Source organism: Numida meleagris, chromosome 5 (genome assembly GCF_002078875.1).
Source record: "Numida meleagris isolate 19003 breed g44 Domestic line chromosome 5, NumMel1.0, whole genome shotgun sequence".
In the NCBI taxonomy this organism is placed as follows: Eukaryota; Metazoa; Chordata; class Aves; order Galliformes; family Numididae; genus Numida; species Numida meleagris.
This window is the reverse complement of record NC_034413.1, coordinates 18,027,336-18,054,611: the sequence shown is the minus strand read 5'-3', so window position 1 is coordinate 18,054,611 and position 27,276 is coordinate 18,027,336. Positions and strand designations below refer to the sequence as shown.

At 41.2% G+C, this 27,276-nt stretch overlaps 1 protein-coding gene across 9 annotated transcripts in view; it reads right to left on the bottom strand.

The window, feature by feature from the left end:
* Positions 1 to 27,276, bottom strand: part of MARCH8 (membrane associated ring-CH-type finger 8) — an 86,097-nt gene that overhangs the window by 30,657 nt on the left and 28,164 nt on the right. For 6 of the 9 annotated variants that reach the window (XM_021397646.1, XM_021397649.1, XM_021397647.1 and 3 more), the window contains one exon: positions 15,639 to 15,770. The exons of the other annotated variants lie outside the window; for them this stretch is intronic. In XM_021397646.1, coding sequence (XP_021253321.1) covers positions 15,639 to 15,770 — 132 coding nt within the window. The remainder of the gene's footprint in view (positions 1 to 15,638; positions 15,771 to 27,276) is intronic. 9 annotated transcript variants of the gene reach the window in all.

Genomic DNA, 27,276 nt, shown 5'->3' with positions numbered 1-27,276 from the left:
AAATAACATGACAAAAAGCCTTTTGAAAGAGTACCAGCAAGTATCAGCCCTGTTTAGTAATACCCACTCATTACATACCGGCATGGTTTTGCTTCAGATTTCATCTTCTCATTTTTAATTGTGCAAATTGCAAGTTATTCTGACCCACAGCATTTCATAAAAAAACATGCAAATTTAGCTAAATGAAGAATTAGGTCCCACAGAACTCATTAAAGTTACACAGCCACACACCAGTTAGAGCAAGATCCTTATAAAAGTCTGAGCTGTGATGTTCTGGAGAGTTTTAAACACACTGTTTTTAGCAAACATAGTTTGTAAGGTGAGAGAGTACACAAGGAGTAATATCTAAGAAGAAGCAATACATTCTGCTGTCCTTCCAGAAGTAAACCAAACCAAGTGATGGAAAACACTGCTTTAAGAGGAAAGATGTGTAAGCTAAGACTGCAGCTGGTCTCACGTGGGTCTTCGCCATGCGTGCCCTGAGGAGGCTACCCAGGAGCAGGCAGAGGAGAAGCCCTGGCAGCACATCATTCCTGAGCACCTGCCTTTGCCAACAGTCCTGTCTGAGAAACAGTGCCTCAAGCCCCATCATTTCTCACTGTCAAATTCTCTTGTTTGCACAGGGATAAACACTGAAAAATCCCTAAGCATTGGGGATTTAATATGCTTTAAATGTACTTACTCCCGTAGTCTAAAAATCTGTAGTCATTTACTTCATAGCCACAGTCAGGGTGCTGTACTTGAAAGATCAACATATTTACTAACTTTAAGGGAACTGAGATTGCTGAGTTCCTACGAGTCACAAATAAACAAGTTTCAGAAACTGCTAAACTAAGAAATACTGCATTGTTCATCTGCAAGATATTCTGGCACTGAGTCATGCAAAGAATGCTTAGGATCTGTTACTTATAGGAGTGAATCTCGCTGGCTCTGGTTACTTTCCATCCATACAGCGGGGACAGGGAGAGTACAGCACCACACATATATCGACACACAGATATCAACAGGAAAAGAAAGAAAATGCAGGGGGGAAAAAAGGAAGCAGAAATTTAACGTGTTCTGTTTTTCTTTCCTATATATCACTCATTAAGTGTGTCCCTGATACAGGAGCAGAACAAGAACTCAGCATGTATCTGTCTACCTAATAGCTGATGCGATCCAGTATACTGATATTGATCAGTGGGATATGCATACATCATGTTCCCACCTTCTCTACTGTGTCTGTCACAATAGCTTATGCCCACAAATGAGAATTGATTACAGAAATCTTTTTGAGGGAAGACAAGCACTCAGGATATTTAAATTCTTTAAATTTTTGATACTTTGCCTCCTCTTATACTAATCTTTTCTGAGTAGGAAAACAGGCTGAAAACAAAATCCTACAGATTTATGCTAGCTTAGGATGATCATTTTAACTTTTTATTTAAAGAAGTTACTAAAGAAAAAAATAAGACTGTATGGCCATAGATAATAAAGGGAAAATCTTCCACAGGGGCATGAAAAGCAAAATGATCAGCCCCATTCTGACAGGGGCATCTGTTTTAGTTCTGTATTCAGCAGTAGTGCTTCTTGAAAAGGAGATCTTACCAGATCTTTTCTGTCTTCAGAATATAACAGCAGTCAACAATGCCAACAAAATGCCAACACAGAAAAGGATTGGGTGGAAATGAATACTGAAACAGTACAAAAACTAAGGACGAGTCAATGGCTTTTGCATATGGTCTCCAGAGATTAAATCCTGACTTTATGGAAGTTGGAAGAATTCCACCAAGAACATCAATCATGTCAGCAAATCAGCCTCTGTTAACAGGAGATAGGACAGAAATGCAGAATTCAGAGCAACAAATAACTAGGGTGATCAGCAATACAGACAAGACTTTATACGAGGACAGCTGAATCAACACATTATTTATTTACTTTTTCTTTCAATAAAGTGAAGAAAATACATGTAGCTAAGTAACAAACCTTCACAGCTGTGTCCTACACCTTCAGAAGAACACCCAGAAGCAGGAGATGCAAGCCAGTTACTGCAGGCTAAGTCACTGACCTTGCTCGATCTTATCAAGCGTTATTTCCTGGAGGAAGCAATAGACCAGCTCTCCCTGAAGCTGGAGTGGCCCCACTGAAGCCAACAAGAAATCCCACTGGGTTCAGGAAGACTCAGACTGAGCCACAACCAACATCCTCATCCTAAAACAGTATTTCAGGAACTGCAACTGGTGTTAGGCACACTTTAGTAGATTGGGACCTAGAGTATTTATAGAAATACTGACTTGCCTTACAGCATGAGAAACAGAGAGAAAAGAAATTGCAGTAAGAGCTAGCTACAAAAACACTTTTCCCTTGCACATGGAAATCTACATTTGCTTGATGTTCAGCTGGGAGAAGCAGGAACCCCATGCAAGAACATAGTGCTATGCAGTGCTAACGTGCAGCCAATGGAGTTGTGCTGGCTGAAGAAAGCAGGGATGAGCCCAGTGACCTGGCACAGTAGGGCTGACAACATAATGGCCAGAAAACAGCAAGAAAAAGAATGATGTTTTAGGAGCAGGTGGCGTGAACACTGAGTGTGGTGCTCAGAGCACCTCCAAGCACTGCTTCTGTTCAGGGCTGCCATGACTGAAAAGGGAATGCTTCGGGTAGGCATCCTCATCTCTCATCACTCTCATCCTAAAATTGTGTCAGATTACAGTGGAAGAGCATCAGAGGCAATCAGAGCAGTGGCTAACAAGACTTCCTGGCTGCAGAAGAGCCCTCCAAGGAGCACAGCTCTTCACCCGGCTGCAAAACTTCACAGCAGCCACAGTCTAACAGGAGGGCTGAAGTTTTTGTGTGCATGAACAAGCTGAATGCCAGCAGCTGTATAAGAACTAAATTTATCACCGCAGTCCTGGGAACGCCTGCATTTACTGCTAAAATAAAATCTCAGGACCATTAGCCTATTGAAACAGAAGCTTTTCCACTTATCTGAAGACATTTACTCATTCTTTTTCCTCAACTCTCATGCTCCAGTTCCAGTAAAATCCTGCTTGGTTTTAGAAATTTTTATAGAAAGACATGTACATCAGCTCAAAAATACTGATATTATGTCAGTTGTATTAAACAATTCACTTCACTGGGTTGTTCTGCCTCTTCATTTATGCATATGAAACAGAAAATGAGCTGCAGCTGTCAGAGCACTGCCTGACCTACTGGGGACTGTGCTGCATTCTTGCATGTGCTGACATAGCATTCTCTAAAGTTTGTTTCCCAAGGGGAAAGGTTTATAAATAAGTCTCATATTCACAGTAAATCTCCTGCACTTCATTCCCTACAGCTTTGAGCTAGGGCAGTTTTTGTCACAGGAAATTGCATCAAAGGTTTCACAAAAAGTGTATTAGCTTATTTGATTTGCTTCTGTCAAACTGCCTTTAAAATTACCCCCACCAATGCTAGATTTAAAAAACTCGCTTCTCTTCTCTTTGTTCATTGCTGTACATGTTCGTTATCTGTGGAAATCATATTGCACGTCTATGAAATCTGTGGATGCTTTAGAAGATAACAGATTTTATCAAAATACATTTTATAGCTTTTAAAAGTAACTTTCAAAAAGCCTCAAAGAACTGCTAAATGATTATGTATTTTCAGAAGGCATATAGAAATGCCTTTAAAGTCAGACCCCTGGGGAGGCAACATTTTCTCTTAGGCTCTACACTTGTAATGGAGCTGATGAGAGGCTGAAATGATAAAAGAAGGGACTCACCATAGGCTCTGGAGTCCAGCAGAGAGGTTTCACTGAAAGAGTAGGATCCTTGGATTGGAAGATTTTACGCCCCAGGGATCACATTGACACAGTGTTTGCTGATCCCATTACAATGAGGTTCCAATCCAGAACTGGAACTTTCTTGTTTTTTCCTCTTTGAAACAACTATTTCTGATTCCTCTTACTTTTGAAAATGGAAAAGATAACATACTACAGCAGAATGGTAAATTACAAAAGCAAGACTTTAAGAACACAATCAAGAAAAAACCTAACACTTCTATTCTGAGGTTCGTTAATAACATCTGCTACTAGAACCTTGGAGGACAGAGGGGACGATACCGAGAAGGGGATGTAAAACTGGAAGAACTTCTTGTAAGACAAATATGCATTTAAGTAACACACTCAAATCATCACTGAAAATAAGGCTATACCACAGGGCTAAAACTTTAGCACAGAATGAATATGCTTCTTGTTTAACATCTTTCCTGCAAAACACTATTGTCCATTCAAAGTGGAATACTGCAGTTGGTTGGTGCCCAACAGCAGTAGGCACCAGCTCAAAATAAGAACTCAGCAACACAAACTGTAAGAGGGAAATCATGAGGCCAGTTGGCAATTTACAGACCTTTGCAACATATGCTGCTGACCTTCTAAACCAGTATCCTGAAGTAAGCAAATGGGATCATCAATTGGCAGGTAAGAAATTTGAGGTACACAGAAATTATGCTGCCCTCAGAAACTCAGCCTTCCTTGTCCTACACCTACACAGATTCTCAGCATCACAGACAGCACCTGTGTCCCATGACAGGCGTATGGCTCAATGCCACATGTGTTTTTGCACAATACTTTTGCACAGGGTGAGTTTCACATACACTGTGCCAGGGCAAGGAAATCCTCACTGAGATCTCTCCCTTCCATTTTTTCTCAGTAGTAGAATGTAAGTCTCCAGCCTGGACTCTGTCAGTGCACTGATTTTCATGTGGACTATCAGACTTTGTGACCTACCTGAAGAACTGCCATCTGGTAAATCACAGCTACACTTGAGCAAGCTCTTCCTCAAAGATGGAAGAATGTCTCATTCATCCAATCAGTCTTCCACCCTGAAACTTTACCGTCTGTCCCCTTTACTTGTAAATGTGGTCCCCAATTCTCCTTGCACATCCCAGGCTGTACAGTGAATGACCTTTGGATCTCTAAGCTTGGTGGCTCATGAGAAAAACTATCATGGCACCACACCATAAGGCATCTACAGGGTTTTCAAAAAAAATCAGGATTTAGGATAAAGACTGACACACACTACTTTTGATAACAGTTCCATGGGAGATCCTGGTACATTGATATTTTGATTTTTTCAGCCTTTGGCGCACAGAAACCTTGCTGCCCACGCTCCCAAGCACGCATACATAAGTATTGTAACCGTGGAACTGAAGTAAGAGGATTACATTTCAGGAGGGACATGTTTTGGTGAGAGACTGGAGGCTTAAGGGGATTAAAAGATAGGAGCTGCTTCTGAGAGTGACAGGGTGAGAAACAGCAAAGCCCACACAAACACTGCCTGGAAGTAAGCATCGTTTTGTATCGTTCCACAGCAATGAGATACGGCAAGCAGAAAAGCAAAAGAACCAGCGACCACATCAATTGCATCTTCAGCCTCCTCCACTGTCCCCATACCATCTTAGCCCATATCATTCTTGGATTTTCTCTGTGTCCTCATGGCTTTCATCACCCTTATTTCTCAGATGCAGCTTTGACCACGTGAATCAGCTATTTTCTCCCACCTTTGTATTATCTATATTGGTTTTTCTGCATCATTTCCTATCACAATAGGAAAATAATTTGGAAATACTTTTTGGTGGCTTCTATATCAAGAAACTTGAATGGATAGAAACACAGCTGATCTAATCCTGGATACAAGGGAAGTCCTGCAAGCTTTAGCAAAAACGACTGTAATCATTTTTAAATCCAAGAGGATTTTATTTTATGCTGGCCAACAGCCCTCAGCGGTGAAGCATTAGATTTGGATTCCATTTAAATACACTCTTCTAACAAATACATCCATGGCAGGATTTTTGTTCCCTGAAAGATACGGAGTTAAATGCACTAACAAGAGTTACAAACGCCAGAGGGTTCCAGCAGGACTGGAACATCCTATCTGGGTGCCATTTAGAAATCAGAACTTTGTGCCAAATTCAGCTGATGCTGTCAATAAAGAACAGAATTCAAGAGCAGGGCTCTGTGGTGCTAAGCATTATAAAACGTAGCAAAAGGCTGGAGGTAATTCATAAAGCTAATAACCCAATTAAAAAAAATACAAAGATGACTATGGCAATCAGACAACAAACACTAAGAGGGACGGACATTAGCGTACTAGATACAAGTAAAAGCAGCCAGGCATATTTAATGTCAAATGCATTAAAATAAATGCATACATATATGTCTACATGTATGTATTCATATATGTGTATAATATATAGACAAACCTACAATCTACATTTTTATTTAATGGAAAAAAATCCTGAACTGGACAGGGCCGAATCCCAAAGGATGCAGTATAGTACAAGCCCAAGAAGCTCTCTCAAAAAAGAAGTCCTGCAATGACTGCTGAATTGCAAGGACGGGGCAGTTGATCTCATTTGTATTACTGACAGAATAAGAATAAGAGCAAAGGTTAGGATGACCACCGAGCCTCAGGCTTGGGATGCAGGAGATGTATTCCTGTGGTCAGATCTTTATGGTCTTTGATGCAAAACTTTCCCAAATCTGTTTTTCCATTCGAAAAGAATGGCATAGGATATTCTCACTCCAGAAAAGTGCTGACTGTAAACTGGTTCATGTCTGTAAATGGTAAAGAAGCCCCTGTTATGGAGGACATCTTGCAAAAATGCTAGCATTAAAATGAGTATACTTAAACTCTTTTCCCATCACTGTTCAGAACCTTATGTTTTCTCTTTGTTAAATTCAGACTTCTTGATATTGCAGACAATCTGTTTCCATTTCAAATATAACTGTATTCACCCTTCTTTGCCTCTCGGTGAAAAGTATGTTAAGTTCTTCCCTGAAGTCAGACGTGTGAGAATGCTTCCGCTTGTGCTTCCACAAATCAAAAGTGGCTGCTACATGACATTGCAAGGCAGAAGAGAAAACTCTTAAGTAATAAAAAAAACAGAAGAGAAAAAGGTGAAGGAAGGATAGAGCAAGTAATAAGCAATATAACGTGCAATACAACCGAGGAGAAAAACAAAAGAAACAATGCCCCTCTCTTTTTTTTTTTTTTTTTTTTTTTTTTTTTTTTTTTTAAGGGCAAGGTGATGTGAATTTCTCTGTGGAATTTTGGATGAGAAATGTAGATCTTCTGATGAAAGACAAGTTGCAGAAACTATTAATGGTTTGAAGCATCAAGGATAAGTGGACTCAAGGGCCTGCTTCATACTATTCTTCATAGACTGGGGAAAATATCTAATAAGAAAGGACAATGTGTAACTCCGTTTCCAACTGTTCCCACCCAAAGAATGCCCTTGTTCCTGCTGTACTTTGTCCACTTTCAAGATAATGGACTATGCAAGTGGGAACATTAACATCTATCCTACAGCAGCTGCTGAAAGGAATCATTTGGCAAAAGAACCCCAGCTCCCACCACTCTTCCAGAATGAGTTTCTGGAATATGCAAAGCTCATTAATTAACACATTAAAACGCCTTAAAAAAAAAAGAGGAAAAAAAAGGTCTGTCCTTGGGTCAGAATATCACTGCATGTACCTAGCTTGATTTTTCAATAGCATTATATGAATTTAGCCTTTTCTTCTACTTGTATTTTTAAAAGGCTATCTTTGTTTTGCTTCTTAAATTACCACCTACATTTCTTTACCCCTGCTTCTCTCCACCCAGGGGAGCTACAGTGACTTAGACTGGCACTGTATGCTAGATATCCTGGAGATAGCCTCAATTTTATCTTTAAAAGGGCTTGTCCCAGTATAGCTGAGGGAAACAGAAGAGAAGTTTATAGAGAGCTTGTAATGAGATAGAGTTCTTATTCTTAGTTACATGTAAGTTAAGGCTACTTTACTTAAGAATTGGATTTGTCCTGACATTACTCTTAGAATCATAGAATAATTAAGGTTGGAAAAGATCTCTAAGACCACCTACTCCAACCATCAACCAACCCCCACTCCCCCCCAATGCCCACTAACCTACCCTGGTGCAAATTAAAGCCATTTTAGCTCTCATCCTATTGCTGTTACCTGGGAAGAGAGACTTCTGACCCCCACCTTGCCACAACGACCTTTCAGGTAGTTGTAGAGAGTGACACGGTCTCCCCTGAGCCTCCTCTTCTCCATGCTGAACCACCTCAGTTCCCTCAGCTACTCCCCATAACACATGTGCGGCAGACCCTTCACAGCTTCTTTGTCCTTCTTTGGATACACTCCAGGGCCTCAGTGTCTTTCACCTCCCCTTTGCATTTAACACAGCAGTTTTGGGCAGAAAAGAAAATGGGCAACGTGTAATAAGGAGCTGGAATAAGACTGTAACTTGTTTAAACATCACAGGTATGGCAGGAAAAATTATGGCATAGCAGGAACTTACACCAAACTTCCTGTACTGTGCAGCCAGTATTAGTATCATGTTAAATTGTGAACCTTAGAAGTCAGGTTTTTAGCTCCTTCCCCCTTAGAATTATAAGAAAATGATAAAAGGTCTTTTCATTGTGAAAATGCTTCCAGTTGAAATGCACAGGCAGCTTGAACCAGCTGGTCAATGGGGGCAACCTGTTCAGCCAAAATGTCAATGTGGCAATGACAGAGTATTGCAACAACAGTGTGTCACCAAAGTTCATTACTTCAAGGTTGATGAATATCAAGACGGACACCTGTGAACAGTTTCACCTCTGAGGCCAGCATCTCTCAAGCTTTTCCATTCAGTAAGCCACTTCAGGGATGATGACTGCAGCTCTGCTCATCCTTTCTTAATTTAAGAGCTTCTGTCCAACTGTAATAGCTACATGAGCTACAGAACAGACAGCGAGTCAACTCCAACTCTGATATATGACCACAACCCGGGAAATGGAAAGTCAACAAAAGTCAGAAGATTAACTTGACTTAAAACAAAGGTCATTTTTAGGAGAACAATGCATAGTGGTTGCTCTCATAGAGATTGAAGTAGGTGCACGATTATGGGACAAGAAAATATTACAAAAATGTTTTAGCAGAAGCATGGTTCCTTGGCAAAACAGGGAGAAGAAACACAAAGACTATTACTCTAACAATGATGGCCCAGCCTGGATTTGAAAGCAGAGCTGGTGCCTTGAATAGCCTAAGGTATTACATCTGGTTCTTCAAACCTATCTGACCCCTTTGAGACAGGCAAATGCTTCCTTGGGGAAGAGTGTTGTTGTGTTTCAAAGTCATAATGCTAGACAATGAATGACAATCAAGATAAAACAAGCACCCCAGTGAGTCATAAAATGCTAATTTTCTATTAGACAGCAAAAGAGAAACTGATGACAAGAAAAAACAACAAAATTGGCCATTAAAAGAAGCCAGATGGAATGGCAAAAACTATTCAAAGAAAACTATTAACCTAATATCAAGAGAAAGAAGTAACAGCGTGTAGTAACCACAAAATTTCTCAATATGAAGACCAACCAACCATCAAGGTCAACATAAGGGAGCTTAAATTGCTTGTTCTGAGAGAGCTTCCTGTTATGCTAGGTTAGCCTGACATTAAATTAGCTAGGAAGAAAAAAAAAAAAAAAAAGCAACCCTCAAACATATGAAACACAAAAATCCATGTTGACTGCAACCTAGCTGCCCAACAGAAGGCGCAGAAACCAGGGCCCGGAAGAACATTTTAAAGACATTTCTTCCTCTTCCCAGCACTTCCCTGCTATCTCGGTACCATCTTTCTCATTTGAACTACACCAGTCTATCACTGGTGAACTTTAGCTCACTAAAACTAAATGAAAGATTCCAGCATCTCCACAGATTGGGACCTAGGATAAGGTTTGATAGGAATATGCCAATTCAAGTCACTGAAGTGTCACTGAAGCACTGTTGGATGTAGTACTCATGAGCTAAACTGTTCCCCACTTTTTAAAACAGTTCAATGTTGTCAACATCTGATACATACAAAATATGACTCAAATTTCAAAGTCATAAAATTTCTTTAAAAGTCATAAAAACAAGTATGAGCACATCCCCAATCACAGAGGCTGAGTGCACCAAAATACACATGATAAAAATAAGTCAGCAACATTGCCTAGTAACTGCAAAAGACAGGAAACATATTAAAAATGCATGTTTCAAGCATTTGCTGAAAAAAATAATAAAATAAAAAAGCCAGAGGTACCTTGATCTTCACCAGCTTTCTTTCAGTTATATGCAGGGTAGATGCATAGGTCTGGTACTTTCATGCTCGCTCCTGAGATAAAATTACTGCTTCTTTTAATTTCAGTAAGGCTGTTTAAATTATGCTTTTAAAAGTGCCGAATCTCAAGAAGAAGGAACAATACGTATGGTTTTTGTTTTTAGGTAAGTATTATCATTTTCTTTACTAGGACTGAAATTCAGGATTTTTTTCCACCAAATAAGGTTGCCGTTCACAAAAGCAAGGCTATCTGTTTGAGGTTTGCACCTTGCCAAAGGGCTGGAGGCATACTGTCCTTGGCATGCAGTCCCTCAACAATGGCATATGGAGAGGTAAGAGATGTAACAGAGGAGGAAAAACAAAAGAAAACCACACCTGTGTAGTTGGGTCCTTCTGATTTCCTCAGAGCTAGCCTCATAAAGAAAGCACTGTGAAGCCATACCAGGGAAGACAATCACTACTTCCTTCAAACCCATTGTGCAGTTGCTCTTGCATGAAACCAAATGACTTAAACAACAGTAGAAGGTGATATGAATCTCACAAATTTTCATCCTAGGGGCAGCACAGAAAATGCACAATGAAAGTCTTCAGACTTCAACTCATCCAAGTCGTTAAATCTTAGTTCCTCAGAGCACTGGCAAGGCACTGATGACTTGGCTGTTCTTGATCATCTGTGCTTAAGGCAAGTAAGGTTCCCACACATCCGTAACAGCCAACAATCATACGCATCTAGCAACATTTGTTATTTGGTGAGCTTGAAATCAAGGTAATAAAAATAAAGTCTCTAATGACGATCTTTGTCTTTCATCCATCTATAGCAACCAGATGAGAAAGGGATGTTGCTAAGAAAGAAACACATGGATTCTAAGACATGTTACAAAAGAATATTTTTAGCAAATGTAACCATAAAAAGAAGTGTGCAGCTTTAGCAACAAGCGAAAAGAATCCGTAAGTGAAAACAACATATCCAGAAGAAGTGATGTCTAACAAAAATTAAATGCTGATGTCAAAAACACATGAAAGAGAAGGAGAGCAAGCCACAAAAAGACATCAAAAAGGAGAGGTGGCAGCAAGAACAGCATAATCTGAAATTCTCTCTGTTCCTTACAGATTTATGATTTTTAAAGATCCAGATTTTTTTCTTCTTTTCTGGATGGGTCCTGTTTTTCTCAGCAAACCAATACTGTATTAACTTGGCAAAGTTTAGCTCTGTTCTCTAGCTTCAACTAAATAGTTTTGAGTATTTTTTGTCCCTCTCCAAATGCTCTTCTAACATTGTTAAACGAGGTTTCCTCACTGAGGCTGACTGATTTCTATTGTAGTGTATATGACAGAGCACACTGAGAATCACAACAATCACAGAGAAACAAGTAGGAAACAGTCCCCCTTCTCTCCAGTAGAAGAATTGGGGCCATCCAATAACATGAGCCATTCAGAACATAAGAAGAGATAATTTTTTGCACAATCCATAATTAACAATGGGACTCTGACCTAGCTGACTGTAGATGCTCAATATTTTATTTGGGTTCAAAAATGATTAGAGAGATTAGTGGAAGAGAAATCTACTAACAACTATTAAATAGAAATACAGAAAAGTCCTTGAACTATAAATCAGTGGGGGTTGGAAAGGCATCACTGGGAATGTTGGGGAGGCATCACTATATGCTTGATGATACACCTACTTTCAGACATATTATGTAATTGTATGCCTGTTTTTATTCTAGTCCCCTAGCACCTACTTTTGTATATGCCACAAAGTGCTTTGGTCCAACCTGGAACAGTATTTTTCGTGTTCTCAATTCTAACCATGATTTTGACTTTGTTGACAACTTTGCATTCTTGCTGTTGTGAGCATAAGGGACCATCTGGGTCTTTGAGTCAGTTCTCTGGAATAATCATCATTCATGAGACATGAATCTAGTTCAAACAGGTTCAAGAGAACACTATTCCATTCTCCCATATGGGAGATGGCTCTCTCCTGCAACTGAGCAGGAAAACAGGATTTCACCACCAGTGATTCAGGTATCTGTAGCGCAGGGACTTGGTTAGATAAAAATACCCTAGGACAATCCTATAAGGACAAAAAAACAAAAACAGATTCCCCAAATCCCAAACTGCAATAGCTACTGTCAATTCCTTCCTGACTTCCATGTTCTCAGTGTCTTTCAAGCCACCAGCCTTTGCTATCTTCACACAAACTCTTCCAGAAACACAGGAAAGGCACAATGCCTGCAGCTCCTGGCAAAGTTCAACACCGCAGTGGTCAAACTTGGAGAGGTACGCAGCTCCCAGCTGGCCTATCTGAATTCACTGTCCTGTATCTAAGCCCAAGGTCACAAACATCCATGCACCAACATTTGCAAACTGTGTTGAAATGTCTTTCTGTTAGTTTCAAGCTTGGATGTTGAGTGAGTATACAGTCACCTCACCCAAAGTCTGTTCTCTAAACATTACTGAGAGGCAACTGTAAGAATGGGGAGCACGCCTTCACCCTCCTGCACCTGAGTGAGATACAGAGATGTGTCCTCTGCAGCCCCACCAAGGAGCAGCTCCAGCACTTCAGAGAGAAGAGGTTGTTTAATTTTGCACTACTAAAAACTTGATTTTGAGTCTAAACTTATCCTTCTTGCATTTTTAAATCCCTGAAAACAACCCACTAGACAACAAAATAAACAAATGAAACACTAACATACATCTGCTCTCACCATGGGTCTACCTTTAAGATTCCTTGTCAGTTTACAAATATAACAAAGTTTCTCCACTGCTAGATAGGTCCAAAAAAGTCCATCATACTTGGACTTATCTGTTTTTTTCTCTTTTCCCAAGGACATCACAACTGCAAACATTTTATTTAGATGATGTTAATAAGATACTGCCCTTGTATTGCAGAACGAGTTAATACCATTTACTAGTTCAACACCAACATAAGCACACTTTCCATTTTGGCTTGTGTTGTGTCTTGCTCCTGCCAAATATTGAACAATTTTGTTGTATTTCTTACTCTACTATTAGGAGTTGTTACATTCCATTACAGAGATTTACTGAGATAAGAGAGAAAATGGATAAGGAGCTGTAAGTAATGCCTGAATCGCTCTTGTTCAGACTGAATATTTTCCTCACCCTTCAGTACTAGAGCAAATCTTTGGGAACTTTTGCCGATATTTTGATCCAGATGCGTGAAAGCTCCTTATCTTATTATTGTTATTCTTTATAACGATGACTGAATTAGAGAATGGCAGGCACCTCAATAAAGCCACCTCCTCTCCCCACAGGGCAGGTTTTATGGTCTGCAGTGTAATAGTCCATCCAGGTTCCTTATGCCTCAGCAGCATGAGGATTTTGAGGAATTTCTGCAGCACAGGCATAAACCTGAGCACTTTCAGAGGGTATATCAAAGATGACACGCTTCTCTGGGCCCAAGCTGTTTTAAGCCAGAGGTGAACATGCTCAAGTCTCTCCTGTGCTGATAAGGTTGTAATCGTCATTTTGTTCTAGAGTGACAGTATTCAACCTTAATTATTTGATTATTAAAAAATAAAAATCAGGCAAAATCTGAACATTGATAGTTGAAAATGAACAACACAGAGATGCTTCTAGAAAATATTAATGCACCAGCCCAGTGCATTACATGTGAAGTTGAAGAAATAACTCTTCCTTCCCTATACTCTGATGAAAAATAGGGTAACTCTGGGCTACAGGTGCAATCAAGGAGTGCAGCAGTAAAATATGCGATCAATGTAAAACAAAACAGAACTCCTGGTTTTAAATAGCAGAATCACAAATCCTTTTCATTCCACTGACTTCAATCAAGTAACTGAATGCCTGGAATCCACAAATCTCAAGAAACCAGAGAAAGAATCCTGGTTGTGAATTTCCATGAAACAAGCATTTATGCACTGAATGGTCACAATGTTTTAAAAAAGAGCACTAGAGACTGTTCCCTCCCTATCTTACAAAAACATTGAAGCACCCGCATAATTCATGTGACATATCAGTTCTCACTGTATGCACAACACACACATTTCAAGAACTTCAACATACTAAGCCCGTGGGAACTGCAAGTTTTTAAGAAGTCAAGATTTGAAGCTATTTAGGAGTCCCACAGGTATCAACGCTCTCCACCCAACAGGACTACAGACTGATTACGTGTATGACAAGATATACTCCCTCCCAGCTATTAGCAAAAAGGTAAACAGAAATGTGTCCAAGAATATGATATTTAGTGACATGCAAGTTCTGTTCAGGTGACCAAGTCATCTCAGAAGAAAACATACTGGCAAGGCAACGTACACTTAACCTCATCAAAAGCACGTGATCATTAATCTCCTCCTGGAGGATTTCTCATAAAGCCGGACAAATTCTGCTTCCACCAGTAGTGCTTATTTACTAAACAGTGAATCAGACTTAAGCTACAATTTTTAAAAGAAAACAACTTGTCTGCACAGCAGCGCACACCGTTTTGTCCTAATTATCTAGCAGGGCTTCGGTCTTTGTACTTTCAAGTTTTCAGCAGCCCATCCCTCAGGGAAAACAAGCAAACAAACAAAACGCTTCCATAAAAAGCTGCCCCTAAAGCAACCCAAGCCCCCAAACAGGGCAGGCAGGACCCACGTGCACCGGTGTGCTCAGCAGCCAGCAGCAGCACACAGACTTCAAGACACACAAAACAAAAAACGTTTGAACGTTCTTGCCACATGGCATTACATGTTTGTATTCCTCCCCTTCTCACGCATGCACAAACCACACATTACAGAGAAAATAATGCTCACAGAATAGAACAAAGACCCTTTGTTATTAGAGAATCACAGAATCACAGAATCGCAGGGGTAGGAAGAGACCTCAAGAGTTATTGTTCCACACCGTTTTGCAAAATCCCCTTCTTTGTCTAAAACTAAACTAAATAGTGCTGCTTGGGTCACGATGATTTAAATATACAAAGCTTGTACCGAAGAGAAATACAGATTTCTTTTAGAACTCATATCATTAGAAAATAAAATCAAGCTTTTGAGAGCACAAGACCCGATTTCCAAGCATCTTTATTCAGGAGGGAAAAAAAAGTAGTAAATACAGCATCCATTCAAGTGCACACACTCTGAAAGGACACAATTGGAGCTTAAGGCTTATCACACCCAGCTGTGTTATAGCAGAACCTCTTACGATTACCTCCCCACAAATAAAAGTGCTAATACTAGTACAATACAAAAGCAAGCTTAAATTAAAAACAAACAAACCCAAACCAACACCAAAAACAGCAACAGAAGGAAAACAAACAAACAAACAAACCCCAGCAAGCTGTCTCTCTGCTTACAACAGAATGAATGAAGGAAAGATGCTCAACAACAAAAACACGCAGCTTCACAATTAGGACGGAACAAAGTAGCAGATGAAAAGGATCGTTCATGGAGCACTCTAAGGAGGCGTCCCTACAGCAGCCCCTCCTGACAGGCTCCCCTAACACATATTTATTCTGCAAGGCATAACAGCATCCCTACAATAAACTGCGAGCCACAGTACTCTTCTGACAAGGCATTCGCCTACCTGAAGCTTCATTTTCCAGCACGAATGCATGTGCGTATCCTCAGTGCAGCTTCCCTTGGTTGCATGACTCCTGTTAGCCAGCCTAAAGAGATGGAGCCGTGAAAGCAGAGCTGCTGACTGCCCTACATTTGCCTGCAGATGAAGAGAAAGAGTTGTTTCTGTACTTGCCTGGGCTTGTTTAAGCCCCCTAAATGTAATACTAGTGTAGCTCAAACTAGACTAACTACTTCCTCCAGCTGATCCAAGTGAAAGGAGCTTGTGATGAATAATGCATGAGCTCCCAGAACAGCTCATTCCTCTGTGCAGCTGATGTCCACCTCTCCTCGCTTCCCAAAAGCAATCCCTAGCAATTTTTGTGCTCTGAAGCATAGCGATTCTCCCTGTGTCCAAAGAGCAGGGAGGATGTCCCTCCCAGATCCGCTTTTTTTCCTCTACTTATTAGTAGATCTGGTGATTACATTATGAATTTTAATATTAAAAGTCCACACAGCTAGAAGTCAAAGAAAAACTGGTAACCACAAAGCCTTATCTCTAGACCATCCGATACCAGTAAATTCAGCCAGTTGCTCAGAAATTAATGTTTCTTACTCCTAAGGGAATAAGAGAAGCCATGTAAAGATGAACGCTGAAGGCAGAGGAAGAATGGGACAGAACAATACGGCTGAAAGAAGGTGGTAGTTCATTTGGTTGTTTATAGACAAAAGAGATTGCTTAGGGGATCTTAGTGGGTGGAAGAATATGGGAGATAAATTCACACAGTTCTTCTCTTGAGCAATAAATTCCGCTGCTCACTACAACTTCACAAGCTAACTACAAAAGTCTCTCACTTTTCAATATCCTTCCAGAGTGAACAAATACAGGACTAATTTGCAAATACTTTATTTGCGAGTGTGATTACTGCAACAGGCAAATGTCAACGCATGCCACTTACAGATTCTATTCTATTTCCCAGAACTGTTTTGTTTTGCTTTGATTTCTGTTAGAGACACAAGTTATCTGGCATCTGTTCATCAGTTTACCTGCTGGAGACCAAATGACAGAACCATCTCAACACACTATCAAGGCTTTCTCAAGTGCTTAGTTTCCTGTAAACAAAATGTAGCTTTAATGTATCATGCACCAAATGCAGCATCTGTGCATGAACCCAGTCTTGCACATCACATCCTAACAGCTAAGCAATTGGTCCGAACATGACAGAGACAGGAAGACTGCTTTATAGACAGATCTTCTGTTTCTGCAACGGAAGCCAAAAGGAATACACCTTGTTAGGGATAACAGAGTCATGTGGCATACTCAGAGCCTGCACTATAACCAGACAGCAGCAGATTAAACAGCTGAAATTAATCATTCTGAGTGCAACACGCTTCTGAGTTGCGAAACAGGGTATGCTCTGTTCATTTCTATGTACCTGACTTGATTTTGTATATTCCAGCAAGCAGTAAATATAAACTGCAAGATTAGCTCTATTGATGGCAGGGTCCAAAACCAGTCTTTTCTCATATTGCATTTTGATTAAACATTAGAACCTTCTTCCCTCAGTGTCAGCCCTGCAGACTCCTGCCTGCACACAGAGTGATACCTGGATTTGCTTCTCACAGCATCACTGCTAACAAGGATTTTGCAGTCAAAATTTCTGCCTGGGCACCTGCACTGCCATGAAGTCACTCTCTAGATGTCTGCTTTAATATCTGTGCTTCCGGCACGGAAACTAGAGTTGAGTTCTGATGTTGTTTTTCAGACTCTGAGTTACTGGAGTTAACAGGATTACTGGAGGGAAGGGGAAAAATCTGTCACTAACATACAGTTGTCAGGCTTTGTATACAGGGGAGCATACATCCAGGCTTAGTTAAGAATATTTGTCCTTTTCTTCATAGCACTATAGCACTCCAGAAGGTTAGGTCAGAGGTTATGAAGGCTGGTTTCTAAACTCAGTCGATAAGAAAGAAGGGGACAGACTCTTGAGCAGGACCTGTTATGATAAAACAAGGAGAAATGGTTTCAAATTAAAACAGATTTAGACTGGATATAAGGAGAAAGTTCTTTGTAATAAGGGTGGTAAGGCATTGGCACAAGTTGCCCAGAGAGGTGGTGGGTGTCCCATCCCTGGAGACAGTCATGGTCAGGCTGGATGGGGTTCTGAGCAACGTGATCAAGCTGTAGGTGTCCCTTCCAACTCAAACAATTATAAACACGGAAAGCTGGAAGAGAAATCCAGTTTAATCACATTCTGCTCCAGCGTTACGCTGAAGGGTTGTTCCAGAGCCATGCGTGCACGTGGCCCATGGGGCCGCTCCCACAGCTTGGGCTGGCAGCAGTGCATTTCTGGGAGAAACAAACCAGAGCACAAACAGATGAACATAAGGGTAATTAAGTGCTGTTTATTATTTCAGATAGTTCTCTCCATTGTGCATTTCAATTTAAAACATAGCATGAGAGAATTCAATCCTATCTTCCTATTGGAAATGGTCTTTTATCAGAGAGATTTAAATTTAAAAAAAGTACGTTCCAAACTTTTTAAATAATGAACACAGTTTTTTTTCTAAAATGATTCTTTATCTAAAAATTTCATCAAAAATCCACTCATGCACAAATCCCCCAATTTTGAGGTGTTACAGCACTGGGGGGAAAAATCAGAAACATATATGAAAAGCATAAGGCCACATGGAAAACAACTCCAAATTGCCATGAGTTCATGGATTTTTGAAGCAGTTTGTGATTTCTTATGATTCTTATGATTAGGAGGCTAGAAAGGGCAGTTTAAAAATTAAAGGGGTTCACTTGAACACTTTTCCATTTTATTTAGAATGAAGAGCATTTTGTAGCGTTCTCCTGCATGCCTGAACAATGATGTTGCTGCTGTGAAGGAAGAGCTGCAGGAGAGGCCCCTCCATAACAAGAACTGTGCAGTGCAAAGTCATCTTTCATTCATGTGCACTTACTAGGTGAAACTTGAAATAATGTGTGCAGTGTCAGCTCAAAGACACATCACTTCATTACATACTTATGCTAGAGGCCAAGCTGAATCATGTTGGTTAAGCACTTAGCTACTGGCTGGCCAGTTAATTTTACAGTCAAATTTTGCACAGTCTATTTAGTTTCTCCCATTTTTAAATAACTGCCACCTCCTGGGGAAATTCTCTAGTAGACCATCTGCTCATTTCCTATAAATCCTCTTCTCAGACCTTACCCAAATTTCCGCTGCCAATCGGAACTTCTTTGATGTATAGGTGGTGGTGGCAATGAAATAAAAAAATATAATTATTAAAATGTACTCTGAACCGAAGCCTGCAGTACAAAAAGGTACCTGCTATCCATGAAATAATGATAGCATTTCTCTGCAGTGCATCTCAGCCATCAGAGAAGCATTCTGGTCCTTCCTGGTCGTGGGTTAGGAGACAACAGTCATCATACAGGGGCAGCTCACCTTGCATTTTTAGCTTGGTATATTTCTGCACAAGTCTCTGCACAGCCTTGGAGGGCAGCGGAGGGGCTGCCTGCAAGCATCCCCCCAGCTTCTCAGCTGCTGCCACATGTGCTCTAACCCCAGCCCTACCCTGGGGCTTCTAGTTGGTGGACATTCCCCAGTCCAAAGCAAAGGAAGGTGGAGGGAAGGAAGAACCAATGTGGATGGCGCAAGGGTAAGGAGGGAAAGAGGAATAAGGAAATGCTAAATATCAGGAAGGGTTTCCTGCCTATGAAAATTGCGTGAGATTGTGCTTGTTGAGAGGCTTCTCTCTGTTTTGTGAAACACTGCAGGCTGCACAGATGCAATGTTACTTGAGACTACTTCCAAATAAACGAGGCTGGAGGGAGCTTCAGCAATCAGGGGACACATTGAGGAGCTAACAGACTTTGATACAGCAGATGTTTCTCCCAGCCTATGTGAATTTCACAGTGGAAAAAAGCAAGGATTTTACATCTATTTTTAATAAAATTAGCATCAGTAGTCAAACCCTTTACTAAGCATTAACAAATGCCACATAAAATCCCATGCTTCCATGCAGCAGGCAGAAAGACAGCAGCACCTGTGGGTAGGAGGTGACTTGGGTCTACTGCTTGTATCCAGTTCAAGCACTTGTCACTGTGACAGTAAAATTACACTTCCACAGGGCAATGTAATGGTGCTTACCCAAGTGCTGTGGGTGTCACTAATACAGCTACACAACAAGAGTAGGATAGAACAATATTGCCTGTAGAATTTTTTTTTAAGGATTAAAAGATGGAAGAAAAAAACACACACACAAAAAGCACTTCACATGAGAGAAAATTGGATGATTGAACATGAAATGAAAAGGCCAAACAACTGAAGGGGAGCTTGCTGAATAGTTTTATTTCCCCTCATATCTACAGCTTTGGCTCCTTGTTCTGCTTTTTGGCCTCGGGAGGTATAGCTGAGTTCAGAATGGTGGACTGCACACAAGTTCTGCCCAGCAAAACCGCACATGCGGGAACTAGTTAGGACACTTTCACAAATATTTAAGAAATCTAAAAAAAAAACACAAAACAAAACCCAGAACTTTGTTATAAAGGGGAACTGCAAGAGCTTCCTCAGAAATTCTTCTGAAAGAAAAAACAAACAAAAAAAAAATAGATTCAAAGCCAGCAATAGCTAAAACCCACCTTAGTGTTGCACAACGTTTTGACAGAAAAGATGCAACAGACCTGGGGTCAGGGCTCTTCATTAAACACCTCAGAAACCCTGGTTCTGAATCAGAACATCAGACTTCACAGTTACTCATCTCAATAACCGAACTGAATAACAACAGGGCCATAAAATCAGCTGATCTCATCTGCTTCCCTTCACCTTGTAATCCTTGGGGGCTATGAGTGCCTCAGCCACGTTTACCACAGGCAGCAAGACTGAAGTAAGCCTTCAGCTGTCTGCTCCTTGCGTACCTGTTGGCTACTCCACACATCCCTGTGGATGTGGCAGGGACACCAGGGCCTGGAGCCCACACCCAGCAGCTGACTGCATCTCCACTGCCCCCGGGGTGCTGGGCCCAGGGCCCAGTCCCCACCTTGCAGCACCTGGATACTTTTCCAGGTGCTCTCAGGCATTTTATCACCACCAGCCCTGCCCACCCCATGGAGGGATGGCTTCCCAGTGGCTTTACTACATGGTTTTCAAGTATTTAATGTTGTGGTAGACCCTGGCTCTCAGTGAAGTCAGGGTTACACTGTGTAAACCCAAGCAAGAGATACAGACAGGCAGTAACTTGGAGATGTGTATGTGGAAAGCTTCCCTGGCATCTTGAATAATCCCAGAGACCTAAATACAGCTCCAGCTGGAGGGTGGGGACAGCAGGAGGTCTGCTGGCGGTTCAGGGGCAGAACAGAGGGCTACAACAGGGAATGCTTTCAGGCAGCAAGCAGGTGACACCTGACACCAGTCCTGACACAAGGGGGTCTGTGAAAATGTTCACGAACCCACAAGCAACAGCACAACAGCAGTGTTTCATAATCTTTGTTGTATCTGCATTTGAAAGGAAACAGGTTTAGGTTTGGGTGACAAGGGGTTAAAAAAAGAAAAAAAGAACAATAAAACAGCTCAGCATGGACACAATGCAGTGAGAACCAGAGAACCAATACTCGGGAGGGGAACAGAGTGGCCGAACCACGCAGGATGTGCCTGAGCTCCAGCCTGCTTGCTCCCTAGCATCATTAATAGAAAATGTATGGACACTTTAATCAGTTCATTCTAGTAAGCACTAAAAAGCATCTTTCCAAACAAACAACATTATTCTTCAGGCTCCATGGAACAAGCAGTATAAAGGAAGGCCCCAACACTTGGGTGTGTTGACTGCTTCAGAAGCCCTCCTGAAGCAGGGACACCACAGGGGAGTGAGGACTGTCTTGCTAGAAACATGCTCTCCCCATCTGCTTGTCTGCCAGCCTCTCATCTGCCATTAACTTTCCCTAGTAGTCTATTCTAGAACATCAAAACTCCCACCTTTACTATGTCTGCAGTGATGGAGTGTTCCTTTCCATTCACACTCCACAAATTACAGTACAGTCTCAAGTCAGTCGTTGCCCGGTGTAAAAGAAAGCATCTTGTTTGTAAAGCAGTCTACACTTTAACAAGGTGCTATCCCCGGAAATCTGCAAATTTTATGAGGCAGGATAAGAGCAGTGCTTTCTCCAACTATCAACATGAATTAATAAGATTCCATTTGACAAGAGTTATAAGGAAGCCCTAAGTGTTATTGGAAGTATTTTCCAAGGTAGATGAAAGGATTTGATTTACCATGTTCAAGGCAAAGAATATCTCCTTAAGAAGAAGAGTAATAGAGTCCACAGCTTTTGTGAAACTCATACTTAGCAGTAAGTCTGTCTCGATTTGCTTTCAGTCCAGATCATCATTTTCTGTGAGAATTTGACTTGATTTCCTAGAAGCCTTGAGGGGTTCTAGGGTGACCCAATGACCCTATGTAAAGGGCATGGAATGGCCAAGTTCTGAATTAGCACAAGTCTCTGCTCTGCATCTGAGCAAAGGGGCACTCATTTGTCACAGGCATAACTGAATTCACAGACGGATGGTGAGGGGAAGTGTTATCAAGTGATCCCCACTTCATTCTATAAAGCTATGAATTCTTTGAATGCAGGTAGTTTCACCAAGTAGAAACTTGCAACTGCCTTAAATTATGTGACTTTTCCATCTAAGAAAGGAAAGCAATACTAACAGAAAATCTGCTAAATGGTTTTGAGCAAGTTCCTGGCAGATTCAAAGTTGGCCTTGTCAATATACAATCAAATGAAGATGTTCCTACCGGTTCCACAAGGTCAGCGTTAAGCCAGGCATTAGTCAATATCTTCAACAATCATGTGGAAATGAATTTAAAAAAATACAGAAAAGTCTTTAAGTCTTTGCCAGCTACATTTGCAGATGACAAAGCTGAGCAGGGTGGTAAAAATGAAGAGGCTGACAGACACTTCACAGACATAAAGCAATCAAAATTGATTTTTTGGGGAAAAAAAATAACTCAAACTGTGCTTTACTTTGAGCAAGTCCAAGTGACACCAACTGCAACTGCAAGTTAAATGGCATTCAGCCCATAAAGCAGGAGTGTAATGAAGGATTTAGGAAGTTGCTGTAAGGTGAAAACTGGAGATGAGAACCTGATCAATGCAATTAACCACTGTGTTATAGCAAGGAGAGATCAGCTTTCTCTCTGAAATACAGCACTGCCAAAGGGAAGCGCTGGAGAATTAAGGGAGGACAGCAGCAGCAACAACAAAGCACTGACAGCAAAGAAGCGCAGCTTGTCTTGTAATTGAGATACTTGTATATACCTCCAGTGTCCCAATCTTTCCTTCCAAATAAGAGAGAGGGCAGAAAAGGATTTCCTCCCCTGCCCCCAAGCATTTTCAAGGCTGCCAGAAACACCCTACTGGGAGAGATTTAAGAACTTTATCTGTAAGTTTCTCTAAAAAAAGAGGATGACCTAACTTGCTTGTAACATGTTGAGTGGTCCATGAGCACAATTTAAGAACCTGTTTCAATTAATGGAGAAAGAGGCACCAACAACCGGCTGCCGGGAGCTGAAGCCAGAAAAACTCAGAATTAAAAACATCGAAAATAGAAGTCAGGTGTGGATTCTGTAAACTGAAGCTGGTTGGCATGGCAACAAACTATCAACCAAACTAGAACATCTACCCCTTGTCTTCAGCTCAAGGCTGGAGGTTTGGCTAAAGTGTATCTTGTAGAGTTATGGACTTAATTGCATGTGTAACAGAAATCAGTGCAAGTCAGATGAGAACATTCCTCCTGGCCTTCAACATCACAAAATTCAAACAAGCCACGAAAATAAAACAAAGCATTCTCAGCCTAACTAATGGGAAAGGGTTTGGGGGTGGAAGGTCCTGCAGACTTCAGTTTAGAGGACAAACAGCCTTTTATTACTAATACCTACAAACACATGGATATACTTTTATTTTATATAGCTGTGTTCCACTTTACCAGATAAAAATTTCATACAACAACAAAAACTGTACAACAGCATGTCTCCCCCTCTTCTGTGTTAGACAACATATGCTATCATTTTGTGACGATCAAGATTTTTTACGTGGTGACTTGAAGCAATGTAAGAGCAACAGACAAGGTTTTTATAATTAATCACAGAACAGAACCAGTTTCATAATGGGAGAGGGTATTTTACATCAGTTTAGGCACAACATAACACTGGAAGTATCTAGTACACAGGCTCTAATTTGCAAACGTTTCCATGAACACTTCCCCTTTTAAGTGCTTAACTTAAATAGCTACGGTTTAAAGCTCATAGGTACTCAGTTGCTGCGCTTCCCTTTTCCCAAGGGCACTAACCTTTGTGTAAGAACAGAACACCCTATTTAGGGGGTCTCTTCAACATTTCTGCCTGTAGATGTTTCAGTAACTCAAGTGGCTCTGCAGTACCCGACACTTGTAGGCAGCCAAAGGGAAAGTTACACTGCAGCATTTCATGTGGAATGAATATATTTAACTGCTGTTACATTAACCAGCTCAGAGAAATTAAGATGCAAAAATTAGTGAATGTTTCACTTGGTTGCATACAAGCCTGCCTTGCAATCTTTACCCAAATAATGTGCTTTCTGCCATCTGCATTACAATAAACATAACTAAAGAGGACTGGGGAGGGTGGGGGGGGGGAGGAAAAAAGCCCTACCATTGCTTATTCTTTGAGGTCAAACAAATTGTTCCACTGCTGTAAATAAAATCTCAAGCCAAAAAACATCCATGTATGATACTTGCTGAGGGAAATGTACACTGCTTTTTTCAAACCAGTCAATCCAGAAACCACCTCCTGTCACATCTACTGCTCGAGAATGATGTCTAGAAATATAAAGGCAGACAATTACCAGAAAAAACTTAATGACTGATGTGGGTTTTGGACATCCAGTCAGCCCTTCTCTGAAGCCTTCAGTTCAGGAAAAGCTAGTAATCTATGTTAAAAGGCTGTTCCTTGACTGCTTTAAAGAAGAAAAAAATAATAATAATAAAAAAAATCAATTAATCACTTGCCATTCAAAAAAAAGCCAGATGCAGTCCCCACACTTTCAAACTGTCTTTTTTGGTACTCCTGTTACCAGTTCCTAAGAAAAATATAATCTTATAAACCTCATAAACAATTCAATGCCAATCTGTAATTCTGAACAACACATGGTTGTGACATTTAAAATACAGTATAGGAAGAAGAAAGAAAAGATAAAAAAAAAAATAGGCTAGTCACTTCCCTGGGCTGTATAGTCAAATCTGACATCAACACAGTGCAGGAGTAGTAAGATATAACTTGCCCTTGTGTGACTCCTATTTCCATGGGGCCTCAGAGGACTTGCAGACTTGCCCATTTACATTGGTCCTAGAAAGGCAGCATTGAACTGCAGGACCTACAACTTCCTCCCTATTTACTACTCCCCAAATGCTAGAAAATATGCCTGAGGTATGTACCTGCCTCTGGTTTCTAGCAAGCATCTTTACCTCTGTTTAAAGGAGGTCACCATACTCCCACAGAGGAGTATGAGTCTGGCATGGGAAACACCTCACAACAGATCAGACTTGGCAGCCACCTCTGAAAGGAGTCCTGTTACTGGCTGAAAAGCTCTCCTGAAATAGCATGAAAGCATAGGATGCCATTCTTTTAAGTAATTTATTATTTTCATAGTAACTAAGTAGAGAGGGAAGACTAATACATTGACTCTGAAAATCACTGAAAAAATAACCTGATTCCACAGAGACTTGCAGTATAACATGGACAAGCTTTTAATATCCACTTTTGCCAGCTCTACAGAAACGAATCAATTAATGCAATGGCTCATACAAAGCTCCACTATCATAAGGTCAAACTACTTTGCTCCAAAATGATTTCCATGACTAATGTAAGGTCAAGGAAAAGATGTCCACACCTCAGCAACAGCATACGTAGAATCACAGAATCATTAAGGTTGGAAAAGGCTTCTAAGATCATCTGGTCCAGTCATCAACCCACCCCCAGCACGTCCATTAACCATGTCCCTCCATGCCACATCTCCACGTTTCTTGAACAATTCCAGGGACACTGACTCCACTACCTCCCTGGGCAGCCTGTTCCAATACTTAACCACTCTTCTGGAGAAGAAATTTTTTCCTAAAATCCAATCTGAACCTTTCCTGGCACAGCTTGAAGCCATTCCCTTTCATCCTATCACTGCTACCCAGAAGAAGCCAATGCCCACCTCACCACAACCTCCTTTCAGGGAGTTGTAGAGGTCAATAAGGTCTCCTCCAAGCCTCCTCTTCTCCAGACTGAACAATCTCAGTTCCCTCAGCTGGTCTCCATAACACTTGTGCTCCAGACCCTTCCGAGCTTCTTTGCCCTTCTCTGGACATGCTCTAGGGCCTCAGTGTCTTTCTTGTAGTGAGGGGCCCAAAACTGAGCACAGTACTTGAGGTGCAGCCTCATCAGAGCTGAGTACTGGGGTATAATCACCTACACTCTTTCTGATACAAGCCAGGATGCCATTGGCCTTCTTGGTGACCTGGGCACACTGCTGGCTTATGTTCAGCCAGCTGTCAACTAGCACTACCAGATCTTTTTCCTCTGTGCAGCTTGCCAGCCACCCTGCCCCAAGCCTGTAGCATTGCATGGGGTTGTCGTAACCAAAGTGCAGGACACAGCACATACTTCTACTGCACACAACCTCTCCTTCCAGAACCTATTTTTCTTCACCAGCCTCATGAATCAGGTGAGCTTTAATCATGCTTATAGGGATTACAGCCAACTAATAAGCATTCCCAGGAGCTGTGATCTCAGGTATGTGGAGGTGTTTCTAGTGTTCACTCCGGGTTCTCACTTCCCCTTATGCTTGCCACTTGGGAGCTCCTCTCCTCTGAGCAGGCCCTGTGGCACTTGGAACTCAGCCCTCTGCACCTATCCAGCTCACCACTGGGCTATATACTGAAAAGCACACTTGAGCTGAGAATAGCATCTCAAGGGTTTCTTCCACGTACTGCCTGTTCTGCAAGCTGGCTCCCTACTAGATGTCACCCACCTGTTCATGTCGTCAGGCAGGCCATGAATTTGGTCCATCCTGGAGCAGCAGACAATCTTGTGGAAATACTAAGCATGTGTGCTGGGGGGAGGTTTTTAATCATGTGTTTCCTCACTTCCTGGCAGTAGTGACTTTTATCCAAGAAGGCTGGGATGAAGGGTAAACACAGCACGGTTAGAAACAATCCTAGACAAATATGGCAAAGGTGACTGAAATTAGCTAACATATAAAGTAATGCAAATTTTTCTTCAGGATAGTGAGTCAGATACACAATGAGTTTGATACACTTTGATAGTGTATCAAAAACTGTTTGAACACTCAGTGTTTGAGTATATGAATATCCAGGCAAACACACACACTTGCAGTTGCCTGCATAATGTTCAATACATTTAGTTGTTCAGTCTCACGCTATTGCTTCTAAGAATGCCACACACGTTGCACCCCTTAAGAATACACTGGGAGCACAAAGCGTGCACGTAGCACAAGAACTAGGCCAAATTCTGCAGATTTGAGGACAATCCTCTCCATGATCCACAAAGCCACCTGTTGTCAGGTTCACAAGGAATACGATACATCCTACAGTCAAGAATATGAAAAAAAATTACAGAAAGGCCAC